This window comes from Falco peregrinus, chromosome W, assembly GCF_023634155.1.
Source record: "Falco peregrinus isolate bFalPer1 chromosome W, bFalPer1.pri, whole genome shotgun sequence".
NCBI classification, from domain to species: domain Eukaryota; kingdom Metazoa; phylum Chordata; class Aves; order Falconiformes; family Falconidae; genus Falco; species Falco peregrinus.
Window position 1 is genome coordinate 11,473,903 of NC_073743.1, and position 24,112 is coordinate 11,498,014.

At 42.3% G+C, this 24,112-nt stretch overlaps 1 protein-coding gene across 1 annotated transcript in view; it reads left to right on the top strand.

Moving 5' to 3' along the window:
* Positions 1–24,112, top strand: part of LOC129783042 (collagen and calcium-binding EGF domain-containing protein 1-like) — a 57,802-nt gene that overhangs the window by 15,000 nt on the left and 18,690 nt on the right. The window contains exons 6-8 of the mRNA XM_055792706.1: positions 8,360–8,374; positions 9,652–9,687; positions 17,552–17,561. Of these exons, the coding sequence (XP_055648681.1) occupies positions 8,360–8,374; positions 9,652–9,687; positions 17,552–17,561 (61 nt within the window). The remainder of the gene's footprint in view (positions 1–8,359; positions 8,375–9,651; positions 9,688–17,551; positions 17,562–24,112) is intronic.

Sequence of the window (24,112 nt, forward strand, 5' to 3'; positions counted from 1 at the left end):
CCGAGAGTGCCTTCTTTCACACAAAATTCACTCGCTTCCCTCCGTTCGTGGCCCACGCCCTCGCGGACAATGGGAACCACACTACAAGGAGGTCCACACTCGCTTCACCTGGTGGACTACTAAGTCCGGTGGGCGTCTCAGTCACTCGCACTCCGGGTACCCAATCCCCGACCGAACGGAACCGCAATATACTCACTCACTCCCGAGTCTTCGTCCGGCTCTTCATGCACAAAAGTTACAGGGAACTGCAGTATCTCCTTTCTCTTTTCTTTTTGCTTTCCTATCTCAGTTCGGAAAATCCAGGTGAGCTAAGTCGGAATCTCCTCCGGGACCATCCGAAGATGGGGTGCCCTCCCAGAGTTGAAGTCCGAATCGGTTGTCTGTATCCGAGTCACGGCACCAAATTTGTTATAGTTGAATTGAAATAACTAGAGTCCGAAATAAATTCACTAAGTATTTATTAAGGCAGGAAAGCAAAACCAGCATGCTGGGCGGCCGGGGAGTCGCAGCTCCATCCAGGCTCGCAAATTCCGACAAGTAACACAGCCCTTTTATCCTCAGCTTCAAGGCCAGTTTAAGCAAACAGTTATGCTTTCAGTCCCGTAGCAAGAAGCTGTATATTACAAAACTAATCTATTTTTACACTAAGGTCTAAACAAAGACAAATGTTGTCATAGTAACATGAGATTATGGTTTAACATTTGCCTTGAGAAAGTACATCTCGCAACCTCATGGTTAAGTCTTTTCTCGCCAGACAGAACATTCTCAAATCTGTTGCAGCAAGATCATTCCTTTTGTTAAAAGCCCATTTGATCAGCAAATTACCCTTAATTACTTATTACAATGTTATCATTGGGGCATACTATCTTCACTTAATAGGTACCTGAATGAAAATGCACCTGTACCTCTGGACACCCCAGTACATACTTTCCAACCAGGAGGTCTAGTTTACATCAGAACCTGGAAAGATTAACCTCTGAAAGAACACTGGAAAGGACCATATTTGGTATTATGAATTGATACAAAGATTGGCAGCATCCAAACCCCCTTGCTTTCTAACCTCACCAAATTGGGAGGCTAGGTGTGGCTGGGTAAGGAGTCCAATATAATAAAACTTAATAACTTTTAAGCAAGGCATCCTTTATTGCAGTGCTTGGGGCAGCACTGGGGATAGTTCCACCATAAGTGCTCCAACAATCTGGCAAACTTTCAGAGGCTATATACCATGAAGTTATACATATTCATAAGATTTCCGAGAACTCATTTACATATACACGAGATTCCCTGGAACTCATTAACATATGCAAATGCATGGTCCGCATGCGCAGTCGTCTTCCCTGGTGGTGTTTGGGTGGTTGGTTGTCGGGGTCTTCAGATGAAGGCTTGTAGTCTTCTTCACTGTGCCCACTGATTGACCTTTACTGCTGCCCAAACTCAGTTCTGGGATCAGTAGACCATATCCTTTGAGGCTATGGTCTACTGATCCCATGGTCATTCTCTTGTAACTTTCTTATCTTTATGGTCCTGTGTAATCTGTTCTCAAGATTGAGTTGTCTACAGTGAGATTATCCGGGGTGCCCCCTTATTTTACACCCATCCCTTATTTTACAACCATCGGGAGCCTCTTTTGTTCAACTAAGTATCTAAGGTATTTACAACAACTTCCTTGGTTTCGGGGCCTTAACCCTTTCAGTGTATTTATCAATGCTAATTCTGATTTTGTTGTATCTGTCACCTTAATAAATCATCTATTTTTATCACCTTTGTGAAACTGTTTCAGTGAAAGTCCTTAGACTGGACTCTGACAGGCAAATGTGAACTCTGATGAGTGGCTGTACATATAATCCTTTAGATTTAAACCCACTGACCAAGTCCAAGACTAGGATTGGATCTAGCCACACCTAGACTCCTCTCTGAGGTGTTTAGAAAGCAAGAGGATCCTTTCTAAACCTTGTGACTCAACGGGAGGGCTGTCTTCCTCTGCCCCTGGCCACTCATCACTCTTACCCCTTAATGTGACAATTATTCCACCTATTTTACCAGGTACTAAAGCACATGAACTGAAAGCTGCACCCTCTCATTTCCCACTACCCACACATCTTCCCCATAGATGAGAACAAGGCACAGCATGTGACAGTCTGATGTTTGTCATACTGTGCAGTGCATAGCTGGAAGCTGCTCAGATGCTTCAGCAGTGCAACAGCCTGTACAGAAGTACAACAGAGAGGGACCAGTCAGGGTGACAGCCACCTCCTCCTGGTTGCACCACCCTCATGGAGCCTGTGCAGAGTGAAGTACCAAATTGCCCAGAGTGCCTGCTCTGGAGAAACAGGCTGCCAGAGAAGTCACTACCTGGAAAGGAAAGAAAAAATCCCAAACTGAAATGAAACCTCACCTCTTTTTGCCCGTCTCTGAAACTAGGAATTAGATCTGCTTCACTCATCTTCTTTTCCCTCTCCTCAGCTCACAAACAAGCCCTCACTCCAGAGGGTGGTTAGCCAGACCTTGGGACACAGCCAAATCATACGCTTGCCCTGCTCATCTCAGAACTCCTGTGCCCATGCTTTCCCTCACACTGCCTGATGCATCTCCCTGATTGAGAATGAGCACTGAGGAAGTGGGCATCTGCAATATGCACTCTGAGTCCACAGGGCCTTGATATGGAGATGGTGCCTGGCCTGCTTTTCTGTCATCTGCAAAGGTGACATGGTGGAGCAGGGACTGGAGAAAAGTTTTTCCTTGCCTTGGTCTGAGATCAGCGTTGAAGGACTCTCCTGCCCCAGTGCTCACCTTTCTGTATGACAACTGCTGCTCTTTCGAGTCTACATACTTTGCCAGCTGTTCCTGATGCCAATATTTAAAGGAAAGTCATGACTTTCTGTGAAGTTGGGGAGAGAAATAAGCAGTGGGAAACACTGTCTAAACTTGCATCCAGTCGTCCTTTGGATAGGCCTTTCCTACAGCCATAAAGTTTTCCCTGAAGGGAACCAGATAACAGTCTACATGTTTAAAGTCTCTGCAGTTCTGGCCTCCCACTCCCAGAAACAGTGATCCACACCTACTCACATATACAGCCTGTCAGCTCTGTACTTTGCAGTATCTCCAAACAGCTGAAAGAGAGGAAAAAAGTGAAATAAATAATTTTCCACCCAAAGTGAACACTATGCAGCCAGGGTGTTTGGGTGCATAAAGGGGGATAAAAGTACCTCAACATTTCTGCATTACATTCTCAGCCCCATCACCCAATCACATTCAGTAACTGGCTGTCAATATGTAGTGCTCCTTGAGGTACAGCTAGGATTACCGGAAATCATAACTAAGAAAACTCTCTAAACCAAGTGATAGTTTAGAAAGCCAACATTGGTTTATTGCAGCACTGGGTGCATGGGGGATTTTTTCTCCTAACATGTACACCAAGTTACTCGAGGGTACACATTATATACAATAGAGTATTTGCATATTCATAGTACATTGCATATTCATTGTCATTCATGCATGGGATTAGTTACAAGTTTCTTGCTTCTAATGCAAATTAGTACGCAACCTCAGATAGTACTACTGAAGCTTTTTACTAACTATGCATGCTCCCCAAGTGGGTCTTTGCCCTCTTTTGGGGGAGCTATCTAAGTCAGAAGTCATGATCAGATGTGAAGAAGCCACCCACTATCCTTCTTGGATTTTGGTTGCCTTTACTGAAGTAGCCAATTGATCATCTTCTGGTGTATACTGTGGGCTCTTGGGTCCTAACTTCTGGACTTTTTCTAGCAGGACTAGCAATACTTAACTTTCAGCTGCTTCTTTTGCTGCTTTATCTGCCATTCAGTTTCCTATATGCACCGGACTATCTCCAAATTGATGTGCTTTACAATGCATAATTGCCACCAGTCTAGGTAAATTGATCATCTGTAATAATTGTTGGACTGTTAGCCCGTATTTGATTTGGGATCCTTGAGAGGTTGAGAGTTCTCTTTCTTTCCAAATGGCCCCATGAGTATGGACCGCTCCAAGAGCAAATTTTGAATCTGTCCATATATTGACAGCTTTATCTTTTCACAACTCCAACGCTCTTAGTAAAGTTATGAGCTCTGCCTTTTGGGCCGACATATCGGATGATAGGGCTTTGTCTTCTATTATCCCTTTGATAGTTAACACCACATATTCTGCTCTTTGGGTCCCATTTTGCACAAAGCTACTACCATGTACAAACAAGTTCCAGTCCATGTTTTCTATCGGCATATCTTTCAAGTCCACTTGGCTAGAGTATATCTGTTCCATCATCTGTAAACAATCATGAGTTAGTTCTTCTTTTCCACTAGGATCAGTAGTGAGGAAGGCTGCGGGATTCAGGATTGTGGTCACTTTCAGTTCCACATCATCTTGTTCCAAAAGGACAGTTTGATACTTTAGCATTCGGCTTGGTGACAACCAGTGTCCTCCTTTCTGTTCCAGAACCATTGTAACTGCATAGGGTACAAATACAGTTAATTTTTGCCCAAGTGTCAGTTTCCGGGCCTCTTGGATCAGTAGTACTGTAGCTGCCACTGCTCAGAGACAGGTTGGCCATCCTTTACTGACGTTGTCTAGTTGCTTTGCAAAGTACCCCATGGGTTTTTTCCATGATCCCAGTCTCTGGGCCAACACTCCTAAGGCAATATGTAATCTTTCGTGCACAAATAGTTCAAATGGTTTCTCTGAATTCAGGAGGCCTAGAGCTAGAGGTCTGTTTCAATTTAGTAAATGCCTCTCTGCACTCCTGAGTCCAGACAAGGAGATTTCTGTTTCCTCATACAGCTTCATATAAAGGTTTGGCAATGAGTCCAAAATTCATTATCCATAGGCGACACCATCCAGCCATTCCGAGGAATGCTCTAAGCTCTTGTTTTGTTTTGGGTTCTGGGATTTGACAAGTAGTCTTGCCTTTCAGTTCTAAGACTACACTGGCCCTGGGAAACTGTAAATCCCAAATACATTACTTCTTCTTGAGTGATCTGTGCCTTTTTCTGGGATACTTTGTACCCTGCTAGACCCAGAAAGTTTAGGAGGTCTACTGTCATTTGTATGGAATCTTCTTTATTACTGGTTGCTATCAGTATGTCATGTACATATTGCAGCAAGGTGACATTTTCATATATCCTTTGCTAGCTTTCCAACTCTTTGGCTAATTGATTTCCAAAGATTGTAGGACTATTTTTAAATCCTTGCGGTAACACAGTCCAGCACAATTGGGTTTTTCTACCAGTCTTAGGGCTTTCCTATTTGAAAGCAAGCAATTCTTGACTCACGGCTGCTAGTGGAAGGCAAAATAATGCATCTTTTAAATCTAATACAGTAAACTATTTATCTGTTTCCTTCAGTGTGGTGAAGAGGGTATACGGGTTTGCTACCACCAGGTGGACATCTTGCACAATTTGATTTATAGCTCTTAAATCTTGGACCAGTCTATATTCTTCTGAATTTGGCTTCCTGACTAGTAATATTGGAGTGTTATATTCTGATTGGCATTCTCTTAGTAACCCAAAATTTATGAATTGTTCCATTAATGGCTCTAATCCTTTCCTGACTTCTAGTTTAATGGGGTACTGCTTTTGTCTTACTTGCCTGGCATTTGGTTTCAACAGGATGATTACTGGTTCCACCGCTTGGGATTGCCCTGGTGTTCCTGAAGCCCATACAAGAGGTGTTACAGTGTTTTCAACTTTTTCTGGTTTCTTCTGTAACTCGACTTCCTTCTGTAACATAAAACTTGGGCATCCAAAGCTTTATTTTCAGGAATATGGATCTGGATTCTCCCTTTTTCAAAAGTAATTTGTGCGTCCAATTCACTTAATATGTCTCATCCTAATAGTGGCATAGGGCAATCTGGTATATAAAGAAATTGATGGGTTAACAGCCTTTTCCCAATTCCAAACTTCAAAGGCTGTAAAAACAGATGCTTGCTTTCTGCCCTGTGGCACCAATAATTGACGTGCTTTGATTGCTCAAATTACCCTTGCATGTATTCAATACTGAATATGTAGCTCCAGTGTCTACTAAAATTGTATTTTCTCATTCTCCAACTTTATAATAATCAGGGGTTCTGTTGGGGTAAGCTCTGATTCTTCCCCTGGTCCTCCTCAGTCTGAGTCTAACATCATCATGTTAACATCCTGCCTTGGCATTTCCTCAAGGCCCTGCTGACTTAGTTGTGGACATTTCCTTTTACAGTGATTTTTCTGCTTGCAGAAAGCACACTGATCCTTTTTTAATGGTATCCTGGCCATTAGTGCTCCAGCAGGAAACCTTCTTCCCCTCGGACCCCGATGGCTCAGCCCTCTAACCCTACTAGTTTCCTCGGCTATGGCTGCTGCCAGTATCTTACTATATTTCAGCTTTTCATTTTTCTGTTTTATCTCTTCCACCTTTCCCCTATTATTATATACTTTCCAGGCATTTTCTAACATTTTTTCCAACGAGCGGGCATCTGCCCCCTCTAGCTTCTGTAACTTTTGTTGCATTAATGAAAAAGAAATGGGAGAGAATTAAGATTGCAAACCTGGACCTAGCAGTCTGTGGCACAAAAACAACCAAGTACCCAGAACCTTTATGTGCATAAAAAGTTTGCCTACTCTTTCTCCTGCAAGAAGAGACTCAGACCAGTCAGCTTCCAGCTATTTCCGCAGCCTTTCAGTGGGGTTTTCTCTCCCCACTGAGATGTGGCAGAAGTACCTGTAAAGGACACTGCTTTTCCTCAACTGCTGCGGCACCACCTGGCTGTCCACTACACCTGGCTCCTTCTGGCTGTTGAGCTTTAGACAGTCTACAAAGTGCAAGTTGACAGAATACATCCTCTCCATGAGCACCATCAGGGAATGCTGGTGAGGGCAGAGAAAGATCAACAGTCCAGCAAGCCAAAGCACTGCCAGAGCCCAGTGTGCAATATCCTGCAGCGAGAACTGTTTTCCCGCCTCACAGCAACTTTTCAGGCTCTGACAACAACTGGGTCACTCCCACCATGATCAGCTGCGCTTGGCACCCAGAAAAAAACCCTGTCTACATGCTTGATGCTTTAACTATGCTTAGCAGGCTGAAAGCTCTCATGAAAATATCGCTGCACTCATTTCAAGGGGCACTGCAGGGCAGCAATACTTTACCTATAACTGAGCTCCGACAGACTGCTTTCGTGTGCTGTTGAACTTGTCATCTGCTCCTCATATGACCTGAAACCAGACCCAAACAAAAGGATTACTCCTGGAAGGAGTGCTTGATTGCCATCCAAAAAGCTCTGCTGGAAAGCAGATGGCAAAAAGGAGAAAGAATTAATTTCAGAGGAGGGAAAAAAGTTAAACATATCAGCAGAGTGTGACTGGTACACCTTGCTCCCAACTCCTGGTAATATGGTTAGCATAACTAACACCATTTTATAAGGCAAATGGCCATTCTCTGTGACTGAGCTGGTCACATATTAGTCCCCTTTCCCCTCATTATCAGGCCCTGAAGGTCCTGTGAACCAAGTAGACAAACCAAACAGATTTCTTCCCTTCTCTACCAGCCTCAAGATTCCTGGGCACCAGGCTGATTACTCCCCTCCTTACTGGCCTTGAAGGTCTCAGGCACCTGGCCAACTAGGTGTTATTGATGATCCCATCACAGAACAGGGAAGCATACATCACACAGAACACCGCAAAATCAAGCACTTACAAGCCCTAAGTGGGGAATTTGGATTGTTGCTGGACAGTGAGATCCATGACCCCCTGGTAGCCAGGGACACATCCACTGTCACAGAATCACAGAATGGTTGGGGTTCGAAGGGACCCCTGGAGATCATCTAGTCCAGTGGTCCTCAAACTTTTTAAACAGGGGGCCGGTTCACTGTCCCTCAGACACTGTTGGGGGCCGGACTATAGTTTGGAAAAAAATGAACGAATTGCTATGCACACTGCTCATATTTTATTTGTAGTAGTGCACAAAAAACAGGAAAAAGAATGCAGTATTTAAAATGAAGAACAATTGTAATCAACAAAAACAAATAATATTTCAATGTGAACTATGGGCCTGCTTTTGGTTCCATATTTGTCACTGCTAGTCGTAGCAAGTGATGCAAGTGTTCATCAGTTAGTCTGGATCTGATTGGAGATTTCAGATGTTTCATTCGGGAAAAAGTCTGCTCACAGACATAGGTGCTGCCAAAGATGGTTGCAATTTTGAGTGCGTGGTTCCTGAGATTATGATATGTCTCTGAGGGGAGAGACGCATAGAAATTAGTAAGGCTGCTTGATTTGAATGCATCTTTCAGCGAGTCACAGGTCTGTAGTTTGGCCAATTCCATTTGGTAAATCGGATCAACAGTTTCAATGTCAACAGAAAATGGGTTCCGGAAAAGCTGTATGTCCTGTTCATGGAGACGAAGCTCTTTAAATCTAATTTGAAACTCCTTTTGCAACATTTCTAGAACATCCATACATGTTTTGTTTGGGAATGCAACTGCTGGTTTTTCTGCAGACAGGTTTTGAGTTGTGGGGAGATGGCAGAAGTTTTCCTCCTTTGCTTGGTTAATGAGCAGGTCTAATTTGACTTGAAATGCTTTCACATGTGAATACATATCACAGATGAGCTTCCCCTTTCCTTGAAGTTGGACATTGAAATTGTTGAGTAGCTCTGTTACATCTGTCAGAAACGCATCTTTGAGCTCTGGTACTTCTTTGTTTTTAGAAAGCACAAAATCATAAACCTGTGGAAGTAAGTCATAAAATCGTTTCAAAACTCTCCCTCGACTCAGCCAACGGACTTCTGTGTGGTACAGAATATCTTCATAGGCAACATTTAGCTCAGACAGAAATTCCTGACACTCTGTGGTTTAGTGCGTGAGATCTAATGAAGTTAACACAAGAAACCACAATTTTCATGACAGAGTCCAGCTTCAGTGATTTACAACACAGTGCTTGTTGGTGGATGATGCGGTGTATGGCTATTGGATGTGAATGGCTGCGTTTGTCCATCTCTTTGTTAATGCGTGCAACCACTCCTTTCATGGACCCCACCATGCTAGGAGCACCACCAGGTGTCACACTGAATAGTTTACCCCAGTCCAGCTCCAAATCATTCATAGTTTGGCAAACTTTCTCATAGATATCCTCTCCTGTAGTTGTTCCTTTGATGCTTTTCAGTGCAGCAAGCTCTTCCGTGACTTCGAAAGAATCATTTGTCCCACGAATGAAAATTAGAAGTTGTGCAGAATCACGAACATCATTGCTTTCGTCGAGTGCCAATGAGAAATAGCAAAGTTTTTTGAGGAGTATGCAACTGCAGATTCAAATTTTCCCCCATTTCTTCAATCCTTCGTGTAATTGTAGCTCCTGAAAGACTCACTGTACTAAATAAATGCGCCTTCTCTGGACACATCTCTTTGGCCACAGAAAGAAGGCATTCTTTAACAAATTCTCCCTCTGTGAATGCTCTGCCAGTGCGCGCTATGAGCTTGGCAACTTGATAGCTTGCTCGAAGTGATGATATATTGAGCTGCTTTTGCGTCACAGAAGTATTTTGCTGAGTTGTCAATCCATGTTTCAGTCTTAATATTTTATCTTTTCTCACTTGTCCGACCAAAGAATCATATTTATCTTTATGTTGAGGTTGGTAGTGTCGACGCAAATTGTATTCCTTGAACACAGACACTGAATTCTGGCAATTCAGACAAACAGCTCTTTCTTTGTACTCCGTGAAAAAATAATCAGAAGTCCACTTTTCTTGGAATACCCCGCACTCGGAGTCAATTTTTCTTTTTTTTGACATGATGGTGCGCGCGCTTCCCACTGGTGCTGGCTTGCTTGTCCTGCCTGGGAGCTGGAGGGAGGGAGGGAGAGACGGGGGAGCCGCCCCCCTCGCTGATGCCGCCGCCCCCCTCCTCAGCCCGGCCGCGCAGTCCGGACAGGGTGGCCAGAAGGGACTGAAGGGACTTTGCCGCGCCCGGGCTCTGGCGATTCGCCCGAGTTGGCTGGACCTCGCAGTGCAGAGGCTGCCGACTGAGCTTGCCCGGCAGAGGAGATGCCCGCGCCTCTCGCCCGCCGCGCAGAGGCGCCCCCTGCGGGGGGCAGGTCGAGGACGAGGCGCTGGTTCCAGCCCGGTCCCGGCGGGTGCGTGGGGGCTGCGGAGGCCGGCGCGCGGATGAAGTGGCAGGAGGTCATCTGCGGCTGCTTGGTTTCCCCCCCCCAAACCCCGGCGGGGGGGTTCTGTAAATACCGGGGGCCGGATTGAGGATCCCGTATCCGGCCCGCGGGCCGTAGTTTGAGGACCCCTGATCTAGTCCAACCTCTCTGCTAAAGCAGGTTCACCTAGAGCAGGTTGCATAGAATCACACCCAGGTGGGTCGTCTTCTTCCTGCAAGGACTGACTCATATTCTTTTATATGATTTTTGAGTCTAGATTATGATTTTTATGTTGATACAGCAAGCCAAGTATTAAGATTTGACCCAATCTGCAGAGGGTCCGGGTGATTAGAAACCATAAGCTAAGCAGTGCTATAAAATTCTGTACTATGCTACTTATAAAATTGTACTGCACTGATTCTGCTTATAGAAATCCTGTGTTATTCTGATTATAAATTCTATGCTAATCATAAAATGCTGTTAGGAAAATAAAGCTTTAATTGTAACTAAAACTTAGTGCTCTCATCATTCTGCCAAAGTTCCCTAAAAGAACCTGTCTGTCCCCTTAGTGTCCAGTGACAATAGAGGCAAACAGAAAACCTTGTAAAAAAACAAAGGAGAAATTGTTGCAAGCAGATTGCTGTCTGTTCATATTTTCAACCAATTCCTGTCTGTTCATATTTTCAGCCAGTTTCTTAAATAATAAATATCAGGTAACTATGCCATCATTTGTCAATTGTCATGTGGACCTGAAGTGCAATACCTTGGCTTTCACATGAGGAATCAGTGTCCCCATCCTGGAGATAGTGGCTGGAAGAACAGAGACAATAGCTAATTTTGTACCCTTGCTTACAATCAACCATGTCTAAACATTCAAACCTCACTTCACACACAAGTTTCCCTACAAATACTGAATCACAGACAGGACTTTACGTTTCACCATCTGGAAATACAATGAAAGAGCTAAAGAAAGGGAGTAGAAAATGCAAATATATGAAGCATACAATCCAGGCAATATTATTTTCTGCCACTGAGAAGACAAGGCAATCAGATTATTGAACAACCCTAAATGACCTTCAAAAGAAATATCATCAACAACAGGCATCTAACAATGCAGAAAAAAGTATAGATAGCAAATGGAAAGCTCACCTATAGCAGCCAACATAGGAGGTTATATAAAATCAGATAACTTAAAACTAATTCAGTGACAAGATGAAAAACTCAGGGAAGTTGAATTTACTGAAGGATCTAATGACAGTTTTGCACACCCTTGATGCAATGGTCTTATGTGAATAATAGAAACACAGAAAGGTTGAGGTTGGAAGAGACCTCTGGAGGTCATCTGGACTCTGGCAGATGACCCTTTGCTCAGCAGGGCCACCTACAGACGGTTGCCCAGGACTGGACAACCAATCTGCACTGAGAACAGGTTCTCTGCTGTTTGTGAACTTTCAGAGTTGGAACTAGACTAAGTATCTTCAGTAACAGTGAGGAAGTGGTAACAAAGAAAGATACTCCTAAGCGGAAGAGCTGAAAACCACTTTTCTTTAAATGTTTACTTTCACAGAAGTTTTGGAGACTCTGAAGGTTTATCAATAACTGGAAAAAGGGAGTGCAGTGGTGGGAGAGAAATAATGCACAACCTCAGAGTTTTTTTAACAAGTTGTACCTGAAAAACAAAATGTGTTCAAAAAGGATCATCTCTACACTCATGTGCTTGCTCCACAGCACTCAATTTTCAGTGTGAACAGTTAGGAGCTATGGCTTCATCCACCTTCATTTCTAGACAAGAACAGAGCATACGGAAAGGACCAGTGGAGACAGTCCTGCACTGGCCCTGGAGAAGATGGGCTATCTGATCTGAGGGAAGACATCTGAGCTAATTCTCTGGAAGAAGATATAACCTGCCTTGCTTTCCAGTCACAGTCAAACCAAAAGATGCTGGCTAGAAAATCTACTGGGTATATCCCAGGAGATCTTGCTGATGGGAAAACACATCCTCCTTCAGCAAAAAGAGCAATTAACCAAAAACTGATCCCTGGAAAGAGCAGGCTTTGCTGTAACTAGCATCTGTAAAGAAGGTCAAGCTTGTGGTCAGAACTATGCCTATACAGTGGCCCTTCAATTCCACAGGAAGAACACCTCTGAAGGCTATTCCTACTATCGTGCCTAGGTACCAAGGGGAACAAACAGCTCTGACAGCTTGGTATATGCCAGCAGCCCCAATCCAGACTGTAGCCTTCCCAGAATCTCCCTGAGGCTGTCAGCTGTGAAACATATTCGTAGTACATGAGCCTCATCTCCACACTTAGCTCTTGCTAAGGTGTGCCCTGATTCATGTGGGATATCTTATTGTAACAGAGGGACTTACCTGTGAACAGCACACTGAGCAAGGGGGTGATGCTGTTGATGAAGAGGCCATGAACATTGGCTGGCAAGGTGTCTCGGTTCTTCTCTAAAAAGTTCCCAGCCGTATATTGTACCTAGGGGAAAGAGCAGCAAGTCACTAAGGCCAGCAGTGCTCACAGGCTTGCTGTGAAAGCCACCTCCACAGCTTGCCAGGAACAACTGCTAAACTGCATGTACACTGGCTCAAAAGTGAATTCTGTAAATGCATATGCACCCCATTCAGATGCAAATCCTGAGGAACAAAACCCAGAGGATGGCACTGAGGCATTAGAACCACAGGAGTGCAGCATAACACTGAGACATTTGCCTTTTCTTGTTCTGCTTTCCTTGATTATTATGAAGTTTCATTTACTTTTGGTTTACGCTTCACTCTTTTCCTTGCTCTCCCCCTATTCCCTTTGAATAGGCTTCCCTCCTGTTGTCATGTATCCCCTTGTTTCTCTTGCTCCCTTTCTTATCTCCAGTCTGCCACTCTCCTTTCTATGTTAGGTGTTAATTTTTGTAATAAAGAAAGTCACAAGTAATAACTTAGTCAACAACTGTGGGATTAGATTACTAAATTACATATTACAATGACCCGATTTTCATCTCTACTACTGTGCCAAAAATTATCTCCAATCAATCCAACATATTTGTGCCATTTCTTTCAAAATTGGTAGCAGTAAGGTTATATGCAATAGTCCTAGAACACAAGCTGTTTAGTTACCATTTGAATGTATAAATGAGTGCCTCCATTTTCAAAACATTAATTACCTGGCTGCTCTCACTGTGTTCCTCAGTGCTTGCAATAAAATAATGACTGCTGTACTCTGGACCCCAATAGGTAAAGGTAAAGCCATTAGACTGTCCTTTGGTGCTGCACAGTGGATGCAGGACTTTTATTTTATAACTTATTATATGTTAATCCTCTCTTCTGTCAGTCCTCTTATCACTCACCAGAATAGGTTAATTACTGTTGAATGTGATAGTCTCCCAAGGCAGCTCTTCTTCCCTATAGGCAGCTTGGCTCAGCTGGAAAATGTGCCGAGACAGAAAAAACAGAGGTTGGAGCACCCAGAAGACTTGGTTAGACAACACCACCTTCCTTCCCACCCTGAGCAAAGCACAGAGGCGTGGCTCTTATTCATGGCATCAGAGGCACAAGATGAAACTGCTGTTCTGCATGCTCTTCCATAAGCTTGTCACTCACTGATGCTGGTGCATAAAGCAGGAATGCTTCTCAAAGCGCAAGCATCCCTGCTCTGCCAACTTTAGTCATTGCTTGACCCTTCTGCTCCTTCCTTCCCTGCACCAGTGGCTCCTCTGCCACAGCAGAGAAAATTGCTGCTCTTTACCCTGCTTCACTAATCATTATTTCTGCCCTTCCAGACAATAGACCTGTTTTCCCCCAAGTTCTCCTTCATATGCCAGATAGATCAGTGCTCTACTTTCCCCACCACACACAGCAGACTTACATGGTTAAAGAAGTGCTGCAGCTGCTTGTTGGCTAAATTATGCAAAGCTATTCAAAATGATTCACTGCAAAGTTTTCAAACCCAAAAATATCCAAGATACCTAAAAGAGGGAAGAAGAGCTCACCATGGAGCCTGCAGACCACCCCTGCAGATAGCTGCATGCCCCAACACACAACTAAATCTCCCATCACCCAGATCTTGTGACACATGGAACTCCCAGTCAACTCACCAGTGGCACCTCTCTCATAACTCCCCTTAGAGAGCTAGTTAGGAGAAATCCCACTCCAACCCCCAGTTCCTCTGCAAAGCCAGAGTACCCCAGAACTAGTCTCACAGTTGCTTTAGACCAACCAACTACCCAGAGTTGGCTGAGGCCCTACAAACTTCATGCTTCTGACTAGTAACTCCAATATGATCACATTTTTTAAAATGCAGTCTCTGTGAAACCTTGTATTGTGCCTTTCCTACATCGTGGATGAGGGATGTACGTTTGGGGACAGAACAGGAGCAAGGCAGGCAGAACTCACCTATTTCCCTCAGCTCCACCTCAGGATGCATGTTCTCAGCCAGCAGCTCATTGATCTTGCAAACTATCCAGCCAAATACTTGGTCGGCCATATGCCACCTTCACAATGGAGTCCCAAGCATCTGCACAGAGAGAATGGCAGTGGCTCACTGAAGGGCTCTGAGGAGAGTAGGGAATACAGCATACAAGCTGGCTCAACACATTCACCTCTAGCAACGATGTTTAGTGGTTTATGAAGTTATTTTAAAGATCAGATAAACATTAGATATGTCTGAACATCCCTTCCCTCTGCAAGCTCACACAGAGCTCTTTCATTCAGACATCCTCACAATCTTTCTATAAGATCAGTTATGACATACTAGGGCACTTGTGAGACCATCTAAAATGGAAAATTTAATTTCAAAAAACATCCAGCCATTTTTTAGAATATCCAGAGACTTGCTTTCCCCTCTACAGGTTTACTTAATATGGATCCCCTCACAGCTAAACCAAGCAGGAGGCTCCAAGTTCTACTTGGAAAATTGAATGGTTCTGTTCCTCCTGGCCCACAGCTGCAAAGTGTTTAAACACTGTGGGCAAGAGGAGGATGCAACTGATGGAAAACTTGCTGACATTCTAAGAAGAAAGACCAAATCAACATGACCTACTACATGATGCACCTACTGATGGGAGGTGTTTATTTTATTGTCTAGAGAAATGCAAGAGAAGACATTTGGGAAGCAGAACTAGATAATTCACCATTTGCACTTTTTTCTTCCATTCTTGACCTGTGGGTGTGATTTTTAGTATTATAATGAAGGTAGTTCACTTCAGGACACCTTGAAAGTAAGTTTTGTTGCCAAGTTGGACGGCTGGATATCGGCCTTGCCAAGCTGTCCAATAACTCATCCTATACACAATAGAACCTAGGTGCTCTGGTTATGGTCTAGAGAATAAGGACTGAGGTTATTATGGTCTATAGAATAGGGACTTCAAGTAACACAATCTCAGATAACAAGCAGCATAGCTAACATGGAGATTAACTCTTTAAAATCAAGATATTTCTATAGCTGTTTCACAAAATATAGAAAGATTTGGTAAAACTTTAAGGTAATCTGCAACAGGTGGACTAGAACACCTTGGTCGTTTCCACAATCAGATTTATACACGATTACATGAATATTCATTTGTTAACTTCCAACCCTCTAACAATGATTCGATGGACATCTACAAAGTCCAATCAGGGTCCTCTAGTGACATGTCCTTCAGATCTGGTCTGCTAGAATATACTCAGTGGAGGTTTTGTATACAATCATGTAATAAATCATCCTCATCAGTCTTAGGTAGCAATGTAGCAGGATTTAAGGTGGAAACAGCTAATCCACATTTGGCACCATCCAGCTATTCCAAGGAAACCTCAGAGTTCCCTTTTTGTCTGTGGGGGAGCTATCTGGCTAATAGCTTCTTTTTGTTCAATTCCCAACCTCCTTTGTCCCTTTGAAATTTCAAATCCAAGGTAAATCACTGTTTGTTTTACTAATTGTGCCTTTGTTTGAGGCATTCTATAAACTGCAAGTCCTAGGAAATTCAACAAACTTAAGGTTGTTTCTTGACACTGTTGTTCAGTTCGAGCTCCTAAGAGCAGATCATCCACATATTGTAACAAAGTAACTGGGGGATTCTCACCTTGCCAGTCTTCTAATTCTTTAGCTAAGACATTACCAAATAAGGTTGGACTAGTCTTGGATCCTTGAGACAACACAGTCCAGCATAACTGCATATTCCTTCCAGTAGTCTGACTTTCTCATTCAAAGGTAAACAACTTTTGGCTCTTAGTTTCCAATGGGATACAGAAGCCTTTTCAGAGACATTAGACAACAACATATATGGATTAGGAACCACTGGGTTGATACGAAGCTACTTTTTTGTTTGACTATGTCTGTAAAGTATTAAGCTGATGCTTGCAAAATATTTGTGCTTGCCTAATCTACAAGGTGTGTGTAAGCCAGTCAGAAGACACCAAGAAGATAAAGAAGAAACAAACTAGTACTAACCAGCTTTGTAGTTTGGATTGCTGCCAAGAACAAATGCGCATGAGCAATGGAGGATGGTTCAAAAGTTCATAAAGAGGAAGACGTCAAGCCTTCATCAAAAAGACCCCCCCAGACAACCACCAGGAAGTAGTGTGCAAGCGCCAAGAAGGCATTCTCTTATTTTGAATAAAATACCGCTCACTCTCGAATAGTTAATGAATATGTATAAGTGTATAAAGCAGAAGTCAGTAAAGAGACCAAGCCCCCCCTGCCCTGCCCCGCATGCCCAGCACTGAATAAACAAATACCTGCTTAGTAGTCATCTGACTATTGAGTTCTTTGTTTGCGAGATTTCTCGGCTTCAGAGTGTACATCTACAACAATTTGGTTGATTCTGCGTAAATCTTGAATCAGTCTGTATTCCTGCAAACAAGGCTTCTTCTTCAGCTCTACCTTACCTGGAGCTACGTTCTTCGCTCTTCATGGTTGTTGAGTGGACCATACTGATACAAAGATTAACCTTATCAGCCTTCTCTAACAGAATGGGATCCAGTGTCATCTGCCGATGAAATGAATTGCAAATAAAAGGCAGAGAAATCAGCAGGGGAAAAAATTAAAACAATTTGAAAAACCTAGCTGTATTTGCAATAAAAAAAAATGGCATCTACACAAAATGTAATAATTAAAGCAGTGCCTCTACCTAGAAAGATTATTGTACAAGATAGCCATCAACTCATGGAAATTATGAAAACACCTGCCAGTAAGAAGATTATTTATAAAAATTTAAAGCCATAATAAGGTATTGCCATCTGGCCTGGTCTGGGAAACACCTGCCAGAAAATTTCAGCCACTGTTTTTCATGCCTTAACTTCTGAGCTAGTAAGTACTTCCTAGAAAACAGCACAATTTTGTTTTAATTATGGATTGTATCTTCCTTAGCATGCTACACTCACAAAACACAGAGGCAAGTGAATTCCTGCTTAGCTTACTCCACAGGAACCACTCCTCTTATCCAAATAAGAACCTGAGAAAAAGAAGGGTGAGGTGCAGGAATCAGTCCAAATTTAAGAAACAAATAGAGGTAAGGTGTCAGCAGCATGGGGCTTGACTGGAAACTGTTTCCCTCAGGCTAAGCTGTGATCAAACTCCCTGGCATACGGCCTGAGCTGGACTGTGCTGGAAGCCTTGGAATATAGATCCGTGTTCAGGGTTCCCAGGGGAGCATGATTTAGGAAATTCTTGTGAAAGGAGGCCAGGGAAACATCCCTAGGGAAGCTAGGGGTGACAGAACAGTGTGCTATGTTAAGGAGGCAGTTGTCTTAAGGAGGCTAAGATGGTATTTGCCCTATATATGGAAGACAGCAAGAAAAGCAGAGTCTCTTCATTGGGAGCAGCACATCTCAGAAACACTGCCAAATGTGAGATACCCAGATCCAAAGCTACCCCTTTTTCCTGAATCTATAGCATTATGTTTTCTCACCTCTTCCCTCCTAGTAACAGGATGCAATCTTAAGTTTTGTGACAGCTAGCTTGTTTCTAGAAAGCTGGCCCAAAACTAGCAAGCCCTAGATGCCTCTTACTTTTCTGCTTCTCATATCCATTAGTACCTATTTTACTCCTGCTAATGGAAAACACAGCCATCACAATTCTCTGTCCTAGACAATGAAAAGTTGTCTACAGACCCTCAACACTTGTCCTACTACGTGTTTCACAATATTTGGAGACCAAAAAAGTAGACCCTATGCTTTTAAATGATGGCCATCCTTGGCCTAGTTATACTGGTTTATTTGGTTTTTTTTTGTCATGGGGTTAACTTACTAGTTCTGTCATTCAGGATAACTGACTTACCTTTTTACTTATGCACTATTCTAATGTGTCCAGGCACCCCCATTACATGCTCAATGCTCAGTATAAGCAGAGCACACCAGACCATACCTGTGTTAGCTCCCTTTCAGCTAGCATCACCAAAAGGATTCTAAGCAGAATGGGAAAGAGAATTATAAATTAATTGTAGAGAGCTTTGTGGCAGGTGCTGCAGGCTGCGATGCCCGTGAAGGACCTTGAAGGCTAAAGAAGAAAGATCCAGAAAAGGAACGAGACTTTTTTCCTCCCCCCCCCCCCCCCCCCCTTCCACCCCTGATGCATTGACTGTATTTTCGGGGAGGGTGAAAGGGGGTCCAGGGGATCTGTGGCAGGAATGCAAGTGAGAAGTGGTTAAGTGATGGGTTTTGGGAGTCGCTATGGCATGTTCAGTATTTTGTCAAACAAATCAACTTTGAGAGTGGCAGCCTGTGCAATACGAGGCTGTTAAAGAGTTAAGCAAAGCAGTGCGGGAAGGGAGGATTCATATTACATTTGCTATGTCCCTTCTTGAAGTGATGGCAGAGCCTTATACACTCACACTGCATGATTGGAAGTCATTGCTTTGTATGGTACTAACTGATACAGTATATGATGTGGTTATCTGATTTTTGTGAGCTATGTGTAGTGGCCTTGACTGAAAACCTTAATCGGGGAATTGCTGTTAACTAGGAGCACTTGGCTGGAGAAAATAATTGTGCTGATTCTGTGACTCAGGCAAGGTAACCCAGGGACAACTATTTGCAAATGAAGGACATGGCTATTAAGGCAGTCCAGATATGGGAGTCTCGCCACAGTCTTGCAGGGTCCTAAAGAGTCATATACTAACTTTATTGATCGGCTTCAGAATATTTTGCAACAACAGGTCGAGCATGAGGAAGCTCGAGGGTTGCTTTTAAAACAACTAGCTATGATAATGCCAAGGAAAATTGTAAACAGGCAACTTTCACAATCGCAACCCCGACATGTTTCAAATGATTATAATGCAGAACTCACAGCAGACTGTAACTCTCAGGCTGAGTTCTGGAATGCAGCATAACACATTTTTTTTGTTTCTCTAGTCTCTTCTGTAAGAATAGTACACGTTCTTAACTTGCTTAGTAAATTAGGCTGCTAGCTTGCTAAAGAAAGTAATACTACGAAAGCTATTTTTTTTTTTCTTTCCTGGCTTATTAACAGATGTTGATTCTGTCAGTCATATCTTGCTACAGAACCGAGTTGCTACTGATTTTTATTATTAGTACAGGGACACGACTGTGAAGACTTTGATAGGATGTGTTATGTGAATCTGAGTGACCACTCTGAATTAAGTCACAAAAGTATACAAAACTTAAAAGCCTTAAACAAAAATCTGCAGCAGAGCCAGGGGCGGGATGCCTTTGGTCTCTTCTCACGGCTGGGAAACTTTGGGCCGTGGCTCAAAAGTACTGCAGGATTTATTATAATTGCCTTAACCACCTTATTGATGTTTGCCTTATATCCCCCATGACTTTTTTCCTGTATTCAGCATTTAGTTGATCATAACATAAATCAGGTCATGGTCACCCAGCTACACATAACCTTTGCCTTGTCGCAATTAACAGGCAAAAAAGAGGAGGATAGAGAATGTCTGAAGAGAGATATAGGAGAGGAAGATGGAGAATGTCTGACCTAAGAAGAGATGAGAGAACAGCTAGGTATTGTGAAGGAGAGTAGGAAAGATGAACATGGTTATTTAGTGATAAATAGGTGTCTGCATGCTTGTAGTGATATATAGCTATGTAACTGCATGAATGATTTCTGCCCTGAGCCTGGTGGTGCATGCAGCTGCGGTTTGTGTCCGAGCTCAGAGATGTAAATAGGGGCTTCTCTGTTACAGTAAAGTGTCTCTGGTTGCACAAGAAAAAAAAAAAAAAAAAGGTGATTAAGCTGTAAATACTGTATACTATTATTTTTCGGGGTTTTTTTAAGCAACTTTTTTATTTCCCTGTTTGTGTATAGTTATAGTTATATATATATTTTTAAAAAAACCAACAAAATAAAACAACACAAAGCAACCAGAACATTTTGAGAAACTTTTATAATTAACTTCTACATTTAATTCCAGCAACAATCTAAAGGTTCAGCTGTTTGTTTAGTTCTAAGTTTTCATTGTATGCTTTCAGGTTCTTTGAAAAGCAGCAATAGCTGAGCAATTATTTCAAGTAAAACTTTCTTCTACAAAATTTCCACTTCCATGCTTTAGAATGGAGGCACAGTGGAACACTCACCCAAGTGCAAGATTTCAAGAGCTTTTAAGTAGGTTTTATCTTTTTTTTTAATATAAGAAAATGTTTCTTAACAGCTTATATATAGAATTTACAAGTTAAACACAATTTCTCATGCTCATTTATTTGCTTAGAAGTTTCTGATAAAATATTTTCATAAAATTTCCATAGCTTATTGCATGTTCTTATAAAAAATCATAAACCTCTGTATGAAATGCGCTGATAACAGAAGTTTTACATTTTGTGAACCTGATTGAAATGTACAAATGCACACATAAAATAAGGCTGAAATTGGTAATTAAGTGATGAGGGAAAAAAAGAAAAAAAATGAAAAGTCCATAACATGTTAAAGCAACCTTTTGAAAAAAAAAACCAAAACAAAAAGGGGGAATTGTAGGGAACAGAGACAGTGGTTTGTTTTGACACTGATAATGTGCATCTGTGGCCTTGCTTTGACTATATGCAGCTGAGATCCTGCAGCAAAGAGGTAAATAACTTTGAGGGAGTATGAGAAGAAACCAGGATGAGACAGAAAGGAGGAATGTGATCTCACCTCTAGAAGATAACGAAACAGCATGAACAGCAGAGTAGCCTTTACTGAACAGCGCTAAGGAATGTGCTGTATGAACCTTTCAGACCATCCGGAGTCAATTCACAGTCAGTTACAAAAATTGAAGGGCATGTCAAAGGACTTACAGCATGAACTATCGGGAGATTGGTTGCGGAATCTTTTTAAGTCATGGGGAATCACCGGATGGTTGCAGGAGCTTACAATACGTGGAGGAATGTTGTTATTGGTAATTGTAGTTAATTGATGACTATTCCCTGTATGTTGAATTGTATAAGATCTATGATTCAAAAGCAGTTTAACCTGTATGTGGTTTCTGTTAAAAATAAAGAAGGGGGAATTGTAGAGAGCTTTGTGGCAGGTACTGGAGGCCGCGATGCCTGTGAAGGACCTTGAAGGCTAAAGAAGAAAGAAAGTAAGATAAGGTTGGCAGAATGCCTGGAAGAAAAACAGGGATATGAAGCGAGGCTGGAGCGGATGCACAATGCCACGTCGGCAGCTGGCTGAGAACATGAAACTCACAGAGATAAGAAAGAAGAGAGAAAAAAAATGCAACAAGTTCAGTGTGTTTGTAACTTTTTTCTTCCATTTGTTTTAAGCAATAATCTAGGAATCCTGGGATTTCATGCTTTTTAAAGCATATTTTTTTTCACTCACAGTGAGTATTTCAGCCCCTTCTGATATGTGGGTACCTTCCGGCGGCACATACTTATTTGTGTTGTCATGGGGAAGGGTAAAGAGCCAGACTTTGATGCATCCCTACTGCATGGGATAAATCCCAACTTGTCACACTGCTGGGGCTGAAAGTTGGGGGTTTTTTTGTTTTTCTTTTACCTTCTCTGTAATATGTAATAGCTCATGGTTTTGGCCTCTTGGCTTTGGTCTGTACACAGACATAAACCTTTAAGTTTTGATTATATAGGGGACTTTCTTAGGTAAGCATTCACATTACTTGATATCCTTTTGAGCTCAAGAGTGTGCAGGCTGCAATGTCTTGCTTTTACTGTGTGCCAAGAATAACTTTTGAGTCACCTGTCGATTTTAACTTTTTGAAATTCTTTTTTTCCTACTTAGTTCTTTGTGACAATTTTAAAGGCCAAAGGGGTGCTAAAACCTGCTGTGTTGGAAACCATATTTGGACCCCTGGAATCCACATATTCAGCCAGCCAGTAAGTGAACACAATGATGCAAATCCTGTAATTATATGGGGAGGACCCTATACTGATGAGAGAGTAAGATTTCAGGAAATAAATCTAACACCTTGTAAAACCGGCATTCACTTCTAGCACTGCTAGCCTTGGTGGCACTTACAGGTGTACCCAGGAATCTACTGATCTTTATCTGCCTATCTGGATGCCCAGTTGCTCTCTGGATAGTGTTTTAAACCCAGTAAGTCTGCTCTGTGGTACTTTTAAGGGATTCTTTCTGTAGCTTACTCTGTGACCACTAAGCATGTATTCAGCACAAAAACTGGATGTGAGGTGGAGACTGACAAATAAAGGTCAGCATAGGAGTGAACCAGAGGGAGCTAAGAAAATGCCACCAGTAATGTACCCCTCCCAAGCTATCTTTCCTCTTTGTGCACAGGGTTCTGTTGCTTCATCTGGAGAGAGGGTATCTGGGACGGACTGGAAAATTGCTATCAGAATTTGGAGCTTCATGGCCACTACACTGAGAATTTGGAGCAAGCAAATAAAAAGTTGAAGTTAAATATCTCCTTTATTCATGTTTTTTCTTCCCTCTCTCCATTCTGTGAAACAGATACATACTTCCTTTTTTCTTACTTCTGTTTCTGCAATGATCAGTTTTCTTCCTTTTTCTGGGCTGCTGCTATTTTTTTAGTTTTTCTTCCATAATAGAATGGTGAAAACCTCTCTACTTATTTAAAGTTGCACATTTTTGAAGCTTGTTTCAGGTGCGTGTGTATGTATGTGCACATGCTGAGCACAGCTTTTTCAGAGTTCTGGTTTTACTCCCATTCTTCCTTGACTGGCAAGCCTGGAGAATTTGCAGTGGGAACACTAGGGGACAGTGATCTCTTTCTCGAGAATTATCCTCCTAGTCTTTCCCTCTACCACTAACTGTATTCTAACAGTGGGATTTCCTTTTTTCTTCCCATTTTTTTTCTATGGTAGAAGAAAAATTGTTCCCTCCCACTTACCTCTCCAAATACAGCCTGTCTTCGAGAAATTTCAGAAGGATATCTTTTTATTTCAAAGTCCTGACAGCTATATCTGGAATTTAAACCACCTGACTTCCAGTTCTTGTCTGCACTTGTCCCCAGCTGCAGGATGTACTAGGATGTTTCTGCTCTGTTCTGTTTGCATGTATATATATGCACTTTTGATGTCTTGAGAAAAAGAAGCCATCTTTTATACTTGCCTTGTAGTGATGGAAATGTGGGGCTGCGTTGCTTTGTCTTGAAATGAGTGGCAAAAAGCCACAGGTGGACTCCTTGTTTTCCTGAGTCAGCCTTCCTTTTTTCTTTGTTTTCATTTGCTGAGTATATTAGCTTTATACTGCTGTGCATGTATGAAGAGGAGATATCACTTCTATTACCCACTGGGAAATGGTGGTCAGGAGAAAAGGAATGGCCATAGCCACAAAAGAAATTGTTGATGCTTGTGTTACCGATTAGTTAATAAGATCAAATTGATTGATTTTATTTGATTAATTAATTGATTTTATAAAATCACTTAATAGAATTAAAATATAGAAGGATAAGGGAAAAAAAAGAAATTTTTATAGGAAACTTGCAGCTACGCAGTAAGAGTTGTTATGGAATCTTTTGTACGTCTTGTACCAAGGCTAGAAGAAGGGCCTGGAACTATTGTAATAACTCTAGGGTTGAAAGGTTCCATTGTATTTAACCAGTCTTCTGTACGCAGAGGTGTATTGAAATGTCAGAATATGAGA